This window comes from Chondrus crispus, genomic scaffold (assembly GCF_000350225.1).
Source record: "Chondrus crispus Stackhouse genomic scaffold, scaffold_300, whole genome shotgun sequence".
Classification (NCBI taxonomy): Eukaryota; Rhodophyta; class Florideophyceae; order Gigartinales; family Gigartinaceae; genus Chondrus; species Chondrus crispus.
The window spans coordinates 109984-120824 of record NW_005179184.1 but is presented as its reverse complement, the minus strand read 5'-3'; the positions used below and the strand labels follow the sequence as shown (position 1 = coordinate 120824).

General features: G+C 50.0%; 5 protein-coding genes; 3 read left to right on the top strand and 2 right to left on the bottom strand.

Moving 5' to 3' along the window:
- The first annotated feature begins 1259 nt into the window (after positions 1–1259).
- On the top strand, positions 1260–3987 carry CHC_T00008615001 (Lipase domain protein, putative). XM_005717148.1 is given in 2 exon segments: positions 1260–3815; positions 3816–3987. 1 exon segment carries the CDS (start codon positions 1260–1262, stop codon positions 3813–3815), a length of 2556 nt encoding a protein of 851 aa, XP_005717205.1. The 3' UTR covers positions 3816–3987.
- Positions 3988–4811: 824 nt separating this feature from the next.
- Positions 4812–5081, bottom strand: CHC_T00005617001 (hypothetical protein). The gene has a single exon (XM_005717147.1). It carries the CDS (start codon positions 5079–5081, stop codon positions 4812–4814), a length of 270 nt encoding a protein of 89 aa, XP_005717204.1.
- Positions 5082–5489: 408 nt separating this feature from the next.
- Positions 5490–6949, top strand: CHC_T00008833001 (Calcium-dependent protein kinase). XM_005717146.1 is given in 2 exon segments: positions 5490–6530; positions 6531–6949. The coding sequence occupies 1 exon segment, from the start codon at positions 5490–5492 to the stop codon at positions 6528–6530; it is 1041 nt and encodes a 346-aa protein (XP_005717203.1). The 3' UTR covers positions 6531–6949.
- Positions 6950–7639: 690 nt separating this feature from the next.
- CHC_T00008356001 (Cop9 signalosome complex subunit, putative) lies at positions 7640–9139 on the top strand. XM_005717145.1 is given in 3 exon segments: positions 7640–7686; positions 7687–7773; positions 7907–9139. The coding sequence occupies 2 exon segments, from the start codon at positions 7687–7689 to the stop codon at positions 9137–9139; spliced, it is 1320 nt and encodes a 439-aa protein (XP_005717202.1). The 5' UTR covers positions 7640–7686.
- Positions 9140–9209: 70 nt separating this feature from the next.
- Positions 9210–10821, bottom strand: CHC_T00009242001 (Protein-serine/threonine kinases Rhodoplastic). XM_005717144.1 is given in 2 exon segments: positions 9210–9468; positions 9469–10821. The coding sequence occupies 1 exon segment, from the start codon at positions 10819–10821 to the stop codon at positions 9469–9471; it is 1353 nt and encodes a 450-aa protein (XP_005717201.1). The 3' UTR covers positions 9210–9468.
- Positions 10822–10841: the final 20 nt, after the last annotated feature.

Below are 10841 nucleotides of genomic sequence, written 5' to 3'. Positions count from 1 at the left end.
CAACTGCCGCCACATCCCCCGCCGCCAACCCCCGCACACGCACCCCCGCGAGCCATGCAAGCAGCCGCACTGCCCGGCCCGCAGCGTCCCCCCCCCTCCCCCCCGCGTTTCCTTCCGGCCGCCGCCACATACCGCGCGTCGCCGCCATGGACGACTGGAATGACTTCGGGCCGCCGGAAGCCTCGCGACCGCCGCTTCCACCCTCGTCGCGCGCGCCGCTCCCCTTGCCGTCGTCGTCGTACCCGCGCTCGGACAGCACGCCGTCCACCTTCGGCGACTCGGCCTCCGACTCCTCGGTCGCCCTCATCGGCTCGCGCTCGTCCTCGTCCTCCACCGCGTCCTCCGGCTCGTCCTACATCCCGCCGCCCACGGATTCCGCCACCGACCCCTCCCACACGGACCCCACCGACCACTCCTCCTTCCTCTCCTCCATCCCCTTCCTAGGCACCGCCGCCGCCCGCTCGAGGAAGGCCGACAGGCAGGCCGCCGTTGCCGCCGCCGCCGCCCTTGCCGACGGCAGATTGGCCGCCACACCCGCCCTCGTCGTCCCGTTGGACAGGTCCGCACACGCCGACAGAGTCGTCGCCCTCGACCACATGGATCATGTTAGCGCCGCATCGGACAGCGATGGCGTCGAGCCCGCCAGCCGGAGGCTCCCGCCTTCGGCTGCTAATAGGCGCGACCTTGACCCAGAGGATGAAAGCTTTCCCAGACTTACGCCCCCGAGGCGGAGAGGCGCTTTGGATGACGTCCCACCCGAATTTGAGCTCAATATACAGGGCTTCCGCTACCAGAACACCACACCCCCAGCCAGTTTCGGCTCAGAGATGGATGACCCCCACTCCTCCGTCATGGCAAGCTCATTGCTCAGGCGCGTTGACAAGAGCTACACCAAGCTCGAAGTCATTACTGCCAAAGAAATTCGCAATATGCTCCTCATTTTCAACATCTTCGTCCTCATCGGTCTCGTCTGGACCATTACCACTATAGCCCTGAGCCATAGCAGGTGGGAGCAAAAAAACTCAGTCCCCATACCCGAGGCTTTGCTTTATCCTGAACAAATACAGAATCTATCACAGAATGCGACATTCCCCCTCAATGACGCGGCTAAGGCTGCAGCGGCGGAGGCGGCTGCGGCTGCAGCGGCGGAGGCGGCTGCAGAGGCGGAGGCGAATGCCCGTATTCCGCCCAGATTGCAGCCGCCTTCTGTTCGCGAAAGCGGATCGTTCAAACCCGCGGACTCCGCCTTTCCGGAAGGTATGGGTAAGCCTTTTCGCGAAGTCATGGCCGCTCAAGGTTTGTACATTTCTCGGCGTCGTGGCCTTTCGAGGGGGCCAGTTGTACCGCTCACGAAAGACACTGGCATTGTGCTTGGACGCAATGGCCACCCAAACCGCCCGTGTTCGAACTGTTTGGCAGTCATCGACGCATCGGGTCGGCAGTGGAGAAATGACACATCTTTGCCGCATTTGCGGAGTGATCAAGTGACAGACAGCGGCGGAGAAGAGCCAAGATACGTGCGGGTATTTTTCGTGGATATGTTCGTGGCCATTGCCCCCTATAGGTTTAAGATGATCTCTCATGTGATGAGCTGCACCCTGAGCGTCTTCTTCTACGTCCTAGGCATTCTGTTTGCAGTCCGTTTGTGTCGACAAGGCCGAAGGAGCACCTCTCACGAGCAAATATGGGTTCTAATTCTCATTTTTATTACATCATTCTATTTCAACGTATACGAGAGTGTGATCCGCATCCTGGAGGAGACTGACCCGAACCGGAATGAAGATAAGTTTGACAAATGGGTATATAGACTCGAAGAGGTCTTAACTGGGAGTCGCGACTTGGCATTCACAGTCTTCACTTTCTTCTACCTTTGGGCGAGTCTACACTCCTATCGGATTCTTGATCCCACAAAGCCCCTAGCATTCAAGACGTTTTATTTGCCTAAGCTCCTGGTTCTCGTGCCTTATGTGATCTTCAGGTTAGTATGCCTATTTGTCTTGAGCATGCATTTGTCAGAAGTTCCGGTGATGTCGGCACCTGCATTGCTATTCACGTTCGGGGAGTTTAACATGTGGCGCTATTTGAAAGCAGAGCTTTTATACTGCATCGCATCCTCAGTCATCGAGCTGATGATTGTAGGACTAATCGTGTACGAAGCACTGAAGTCTTTGCGTATTTTGCGGAAGGCGCCCTACATGAAGCACAGAACCAAACGTGTGGGCTTCCGTTTTTTCATATACCTCAACTTCCTCTTTTACCCATCGTTTATTTTCCTTCAAGCTCTGACCATGTTTGCCCGCGACAAGGGTGAAAACATCCTCCTGATTATTCCTGGAGTTAACATGCCTATGGCCGATCCCATATGGTACTACACCATGGGTCCCGCGGTACTGGTGGTTGGCTATGTTGTAGTGACTGCCCATGTCCACTTACCCGCAACCTCTGTCGGTGCAATCAAAGGTTGGTTCAAGAGTTCGGCACTAGCTGAATCAGGATCGCGATGGTCCTTCGGTTCGACGACATCGAGGTCGACGCACGCGAATTACTGTGTTGACAGTACACCCACCCCGTTCAGCGGCAGCTCGACATGGGTCCATGACGAGAACACACCACGCTCAGTTGTCGATAACGACAATGAAATGGATCACCAGATCGTCGAACCTTTCACCTACAGGATGAAGGAATCACCACATTCGTTGGAGCTAAAAGCAAACTGCTTCACGATGCAAACTCACGTGATCCTTTTCAATTTTGCGTGGTACGTGTACTACTACGGGACACCGAAATTGAACAATTGGAAAACGAAAGAGAATCCGCTGCCGTTCGAATACAAAATTGCCGCGCATATCAAATGTGATTCGACGGACACGCAAGTACTTGTGCTGGATTGCTTCGATCGCATCATTGTAGCATTCAAGGGATCAACATCGAAGCGCAACATGAGAACATCACTTCAAATGAATTATGAAAACGTGCATTCTGTGATCCGAACAAATATCCGTGGGGAAGATGAGACAGGGAGATTGAAGAGAATGTTTGGAAGAAGTTACACGAATGGGAAAGTTCATAGAGGTTTTGCCATTGCGTACAGGAGCGTGGCCGGTGAAGTAATGGAGAAAGTAAGAGCGCTTCGGGGTGAGAAGAGAAGACCAGTTTTCTTAACGGGACACAGTCTCGGAGGGGCTTTGGCGACAATCTGTAGTATGGACGTCTGGGTGAAGCTTGAATTGAGTCGACGAGAAATATTTGTTTCGACGTTTGGATCTCCGCGAGTGGGTAACGCCGATTTTGCAGATATATACGACAAAGTCGTACCACTTCATTGGCGAATCGTTGTAGATCCGGACATGGTTGCCAAGTTGCCTAAAGGTGGGTACAAACACGTCGGCAAGAAAGCGGTGCTGACGCCTCACGGAGACATGATCATTGATCCCAATTATCTAGATAGGAGGCCCTGGAGTGGAGAGACCGCAGGATTTGCATATCACCGCAAGGCAAGCTACCTACTAGCGATGCGAGCATGGTGTGTTCGGAATCACGGAATGGTGTACACGCCTGTGTTTTGGCCGTTCCCATTAAGAAAGGAAGATCACAAACGGTTTGAGAGTGCATTCACAGATGAAGGGGAGATTGTAAAGGGCCACTCAAACAGGATTGCATCGAAGATCATTCACATGGATGCGATGGTTGACGCGCTAGGACACGGAGACCAGGCGTTGGCAAACATGGCAGTGGTAGAGAAGTGGGCCAGGCTCACGAGAAGAATATTATTGAACGCGAGATTGACGGAAAACACGTCATTTGAATTTCAGTAGAAGCGGTGAGAAGGTGAGTAAGGAATCTCGACAACTGAACATAGATGTGAATAGAGAATATCTTTGGTATGAGTAGGGAGTAGTAGCTTGGAAGTTACGGAGCAGTAGAGGGGTGGAGAGGGATGGAGAGGTTGTAAACTGAGAAGTAATGATATCAAATGTTTTTACATTTCATTTGCCTGAGAAGAATCCTAGAACCTGGTATCTATCGGACCGTTAATCCTCGAGGACAAAAGTTATTTTATTTTTTCTAGACAACGCAACTCGCGATCTCACTTAAGGTTTTTTTGAAACCAGAAGCCCATCACCACTGGTAAAGCATTTGCTTGTCGATTCTATTGAAAACCGACTCGTTGATGCATATAAAGGTGTCAAAAGGAAAAAAATCAACTTACAGTAAGCAATTTTCTTAAAGCTAATTTAAAATAATGCCAGTAGCATAGAACACATTGCGTTGAGGGCTTTCTATTCGGTTGTAACTTTAGAAAGAAATGGTAAAACAAGTCAATCTACCAAAGAAAAATGAAACCGTGGCCATCAAAGTTGAAAAGAAATAAAATTCGCCTATCTTTATGTTATGATATAACGTTTGGTCGGATGGACACTAGAGAAAGGGGAGGCGTTTGGTGAGGGGAGAGGGGAATGAAAATAGTGGGGCTTGCGGAGAGTGCAGGAGATGGATTTTAGATACTTGCACACATATTATTACGTGCACACATACCCTTCGTATTATGGTTCGATATGGTGCGGGAGGAGTGATGTCACTCAACATCAAAATGTCCACACCCAACATCTCTCTTGTTGACAAGAGAGATTTTGGGTGTGGACATTTTTATTTGCATGGGAGGGCAGGGATGGTATCATAAAATTAAATGATTTTTATGTAATTTGCAGAAACGCAAACGGACTAAAGATTTCTCAATTCTTCTTCAAATTTGGCGTTATTTCACACACTCTCCGGTAGACAGTAAGTGCCCACACGTTGCCAAACCTGCCCTAAAAAAAAATTACTTCTCTCGCCGCGGGCCTTGCTGTACGCTGGACCCCGTTGCGGCCTCCGTTCCCATCCTCTTCTTGTTTACCCACCACCGCCCCATCCCCCTGAACCTGTACCTGCACAACACAGCGTCTCGAGGTCGCACATCTTGTTGCTACCCAACTCCCCAACAACACCATCCCGCCTCGCCACCGTCTCCGCCACGTCCCCTCGCGCCATTTCTCGCCGCCCTTCCCGTGCCGCTTCTTCACGGAATCAATTTCCACCATCCGCCATCTGCTCAACCGACCAAAACACTCTCTTCGTCTCTTGCTCTCGTCCAACGCACCACGCAAGCCTACTCGACGTCTGTACTGAATCACGGCGTCGTAACTATCGCCCACAGCGCTTTTCCGTGAAACGCCCGCCTCATCGCAGGGATGGCGATGCTGCGTCATGGGCCTCCTGTCTTCCACAGCGGCTGGCTGGATAAGGAAGGAAACAACGGTGCACGCTGGGAACGTTTTATGCGCCTCAGTGGTACCGCCTTGTCAAATAGTCACTCTGAAGTCACTCAACCCTCATGGCAAATAAGCTTGCTGGAATGTCCCGTCGCAGTGGGTTCTAGGCCACTAGAGCTCACTATAAAGTTGAGAAAACGAACCCTCAGCTACTTTGCTCGCTCCGAGCAGGATTACATGGCGTGGAAAGCCGCTTTGAAGAATGCTCATGAGATGAGGATTGAACACTTTTACAAAATGGGCCAGGTACTTGGTGAGGGAGCTTTTGCACAAGTTCGCATCGGTGAAGACTCCACTACAAAAGAACAGTTTGCAATCAAGATTATAAACAAGGAGTCGTACGACGTTCGCGAAATGCAGTTTATCATGCGGGAAGTCAAGATTATGATGAGGATTGCGCATGACAACATTGTCAACACCTTTGACATTTTTGATTCAATGAAATATTTGCACCTCGTTATCGAGTATATGCAGGGCGGCGAGCTTTTCGACATCATCGCCGATCAGGGCCATTTATCAGAACAGCGCGCTTCCCAGATTATCCGCCAAATCATCAAAGGTGTCGAATATTTACACGACGTTGGCGTCGTCCATTGCGATATCAAACCAGAAAACATTCTTTGCAAGAGCAAAACATGGCCTTTACAAGTCAAACTATGCGATTTTGGTTTGGCAAACTTTTACGACAAGTATAGCACATCTTCCATGACTGCCATGATTGGAACTCCTGGTTATGTTGCGCCAGAAGTCGTCCAACGAAAACCTTATGGGCCACCAGTTGACATGTGGGCCTGTGGTGTTGTGCTTTACGTCATGCTCAGTGGACGAATGCCTTTCTACGGAAAAGATGACATTGCTTGCCTGCGAATGACAGCGACCGGTGAATTTTCGTTTCCAGATCGCGAGTGGAAGGACATCAGTGAGGATGCAAAATCACTCGTACGTGCTCTATTGCAGATAAGCCCAGAAAAGCGATTGACGGCCTGTGCTGCATTGCAACACAGGTGGCTAGTGACACCACAGAACCTCAGTGACAAGCTGTTGGAGAATGACCTCACCCATATTCATTCTAAGACTCGAAAGAAATTCAGAAAGGCTATTTACACAATACAGTCGATGAACCTCATGCGGGACTTGACAAAGAACGTGTCGCAGAGTAAGACAAACGAAAGCCCAGGCAGGTCCGGCTCGACAAACGTGGATATGGACGAGGGCTAAATGGTCCAGTCAATATTTGCATGTTGCATGTGTACTTCATTATCAACCACGTATCCTTGTGTGTATTTGTGTATCTTTTAAGCAAGTGCGTTGACGTTATGCTACACGTATGTGTCTGCACGTATGTGTCTGCGTGTGTGGGTACGTGTCGTCCTGGAAGTGATATAGTAAGAATGGTGCACCCACAACAAATATATCTGCTCAATCTTCCCACCTCTGGCCAGGGCCATGTTCAGTTTGTTTCTCTTCTTCATTGCTTTTCTTACTCTCGTTTCTGTTTTCGTATGCAGTTTCGGAGTTAACCCACGTAAATCTGCGCTCAAGGGGTTAGCCTCCCTCTGGCAGTTCAAAATTGACATGAAACCCATCACTGAGTATTGCCAATACAGAGATGATGCCGCTATTGTCTTCATTTCTCGCAAATCAAACTCAACTTTTGTTTTTCACAGCACTCCGTACGCTATCTTTTAAACGTTTCCAATCCCAATCGACTCTGGCCATCGAATCTTTCTTGGCGCCGCGAAAGTAACGATATATCACTAGATGTCTGTTGTCGACTGTAGCCTTGTTCTGAACTTTCTGGTCAGATGGATTGACGCAAGGACACCGATAGACAAAAATCGTAGGAGTGCTGTGCAAATCAGGTAGGCAATATCCCTCGAGAAGTACTAGGCTTGTCCATCGAAGGAGACGCAAGCTTGAGACAGTGGTTTCCGATGTTTCTGAAAAACAGGATTTTGGGTGCCCAATTCGACAAACCTGTCGTGGCCACTGCATAAAGCTATACGCATAGATGACTCTAAGAACACTTTTTAATGCCGTTGTGCGTAACGAATAGCCACATACAACTGCTGTCGCCGTTTCAGCACTGTACAGTCGGGTTGGGTAGTGGTAGCGGGCTACAGTAACCTCAATAGCTTCGTAGCTCCAGTGGAGCAAGTGGGCAGGCCCTCGCTTAAATTTACTGGAAAAAACGGCAATTTTCGGTGTCCAGGGATCAAAACTATGCAAGAGTGCAACGTGGAAAGCATGGCTGGTTCTCCTACAGCCCTACTCAGCGCCTCCGACTTCGTTCACTCCAACGGCAGCCGGCCTTTTCCGGGTTTTAACCTCTTCCTTGTTGCAACTCTCTCAGAACTTCAATACCGATTTCGCCATGTCTGATATGGAGGAAGATGAAGATTATGGATTTGAATACGAAACCGACGACGATGAGGAGCAGGACGTTGATATAGAGAATCAGGTAAGCGAACCAAATGAGTCTTTCAGCCGGCGAAGGACCAAGTAGGATTTTTTTTTTTTTCTTGGTCCGTACCAGTCAGGCATGCACAACGATTCTAACGCTTCTGACCGCTTTCTGCGGCGACTGCTATTAGTACTACAACTCGAAAGGCTTATTAGAAACCGACAATGACGCGGCTCTGGCGGGTTTCGAGGAGGTACTTCAAATGGAATCCGAGAAAGGCGAATGGGGCTTCAAGGCCTTAAAGCAGATTGTCAAGCTTAAATTTCGACTCGGTCAGTTTAAAGAAATGATAACACGCTACAAGGAAATGCTCACCTACATCCGTTCTGCTGTCACGAGAAACTACTCGGAAAAATGCATCAACTCCATCTTAGACTTCGTTTCTTCATCGAACCAGATGAATCTTCTCCAAGAGTTTTACGAAACAACTCTGGGTGCGCTTCAAGAAGCCAGGAACGAAAGGCTTTGGTTCAAAACCAACCTCAAGCTTGGAAAGCTTTGGTTTGACGTTGGAGAGTTCCCACTGCTGGCACGGATATTGAAGGAGCTCCACAAATCGTGTCAGCAGGCCGATGGAAGCGATGACCACAAAAAGGGCACACAACTGCTTGAGGTATACGCGCTCGAAATCCAAATGTACACAGCTACGAAGAACACCAAGCAACTGAAGCAACTCTACGAAAAGGCGCTCCAAGTCAAAAGTGCTATACCACATCCCAGAATCATGGGCGTCATCAGAGAATGCGGTGGTAAGATGCATATGGGTGCTCAAAATTTTAATGGTGCTCACTCCGATTTCTTCGAAGCCTTCAAGAACTATGACGAAGCCGGGAATGCTCGAAGGATTCAATGCCTTAAGTATCTCGTGCTCGCAAACATGCTTGCCATGAGCGATATCGATCCGTTTGACTCGCCTGAAGCAAAGCCATACATGAACAACAGAGAGATCTTATCAATGACAAACCTGCGACAGGCATACACAAACAAGGATGTGAAAGAATTTGAGAAGATCTTGAAGGAGAACACCGATTCCATAATGGGCGACACATTTATCCGCGAGCACATCGAAGAGCTTCTGAGCCGGTTCAGATCTCAAGTGCTCCTAAAATTAATCCAACCCTACACTAGAATTGGGATTCCCTACGCAGCGAAAGAACTCAACATAGAAATACAAGAACTCGAAGCCTTGCTAGGGTCTCTTATAATCGACGGGAGAATCGATGGCAAGATCGACCAGGTCAAAAACATCCTCATTCTGGACAGCGACCAAGCGGGATGCGGACTACCAAAGTACCAAGCTGTGAAGAACTGGAGCGACGAGTTGTATACACTACGGATAGGTATTGGTAGTAAGCTCATCTGAATGTGAGAAACATAGATGAAGTTGCGTCTCCAAAAGCCGCGGCCATGCAGAAATATCTCTGGAGATGCCATTAGAACCGGACGCAGGTACCAGTTTACCGAAGCAGCCCGTGCCCTCTTCGAGTGACGACCGTCGCACGACATTGGGCTATTCTCACTATCCCCTTTCCAGCCACTCTGAAGTGGGCCCGTCCTTGCAACTGCTCACATGCGTACATGGAGAAAGATGAAGCAACGGCAAGCGTTGATAAGGGATCAAGAAATTAGCAAAAACAAGATACAATGGCGAACGGGATTGCAGTTGACTAGGTTAGATCAGAAATTTACGAACTAGACATTTTGTTGAGAGTTTGTTGAGCCTGTTCCAACGGTCGAAGAAGAGGTTGCCGTTGCGTTCGCAAGATTTGCCAAGTTGTTGATTCTGCCAACAGTCATTGTGGCCATGACAGCCTTTCTAAACTTCCTGCGACTCGAATGAATGCCACTGAGATCATTATTGATGGGACTGGAGCTGAGGGCGGTAGGATCTTCAAGCCATTTGTGCTGTAAAGCGGCGTTCGCGGTGAGCCTCTTGTTGGGATCGGCTTGCAACAACCCACGCACCAGTGACTTGCCATCCGTACTAATTTTGGACCATTCTTGGGGAGGCATAGTATACTTTCCTGTGGAGATCATTCGAAGGCAAGCATTATCATCACGGCCATAAAAGGGCATCTTTCCACTTAGCATAATGTAGAGTAATACACCAACGGCCCACATATCGACTGGGGTTCCATACTTTTCCTTATTTACGACTTCAGGAGCGACATATCCCGGCGTACCAATCATGCTTGGTTGCTCCGACTTGATCTCGCCATCCTTTGAAAAATCAGCGAGGCCAAAGTCTGCGAGTTTGACTAAAAGCGGCCAGCTCTTAGAGACACAGAGGACGTTCTCCGGCTTGATATCGCGATGGACGATATCATGCATGTGTAGATATTGGATGCCTTTGATGACGTCCCGGGTGACCTGTGCGGCCTGTTGCTCTGAGAAGCTTCCCGCATCGGCGATGATATCGAAGAGCTCGCCGCCTTGCATGTACTCGAGAACGATGTGAAGGTGGCTAGGGGAATCAAAGATGTCGATGGTATTAACAATATGGGGATGGCTGACGCTCTTCATGATGTCCATCTCCCTGACAAGGTACTCCATCTCAGAGGGGTCGTAGCCATGTTTCTTAATGATCTTAATAGCGCACTTGTCGCCCTTCTCCTTATCGACAGCGAGCTTCACCTGCGCAAAGGCGCCCTCACCTAGGAGCTGGCCGAAGCGATAGAAGTCATCGACCCCGCTGGCGCGGGAGCTCTTGAGGGCTGTGAGCCAGAGTTGGAAGTCGTTGGTGTTGCTCGCAAAGAAGGAGATGCGTCGCTGCGGCAATTCGATGACGAGCTCGTTGGCGCGGTGGCCGGGCATGAAGGGGCAGTCGGCGACGCGGACTTGCCATGTAGGGGGCGAGTTCTCTGTGCGGTGGCTGGACAGCATGCCCGCGCGAAGGATGAGGTAGCGGCGGTAGCGGGAACGGAAGCGCTTGCCCTCCTTGTACAGCCAGCCCTGGATGTTCTGCGGCGTCCCGCGGCGAAGAGATCCAGACGACGTGCGGGTGCCGCCGGAGCTGGCGGGGGATGAGGCCGGTTCGCGCTGCATCGTGGATAGATCACGGAGGG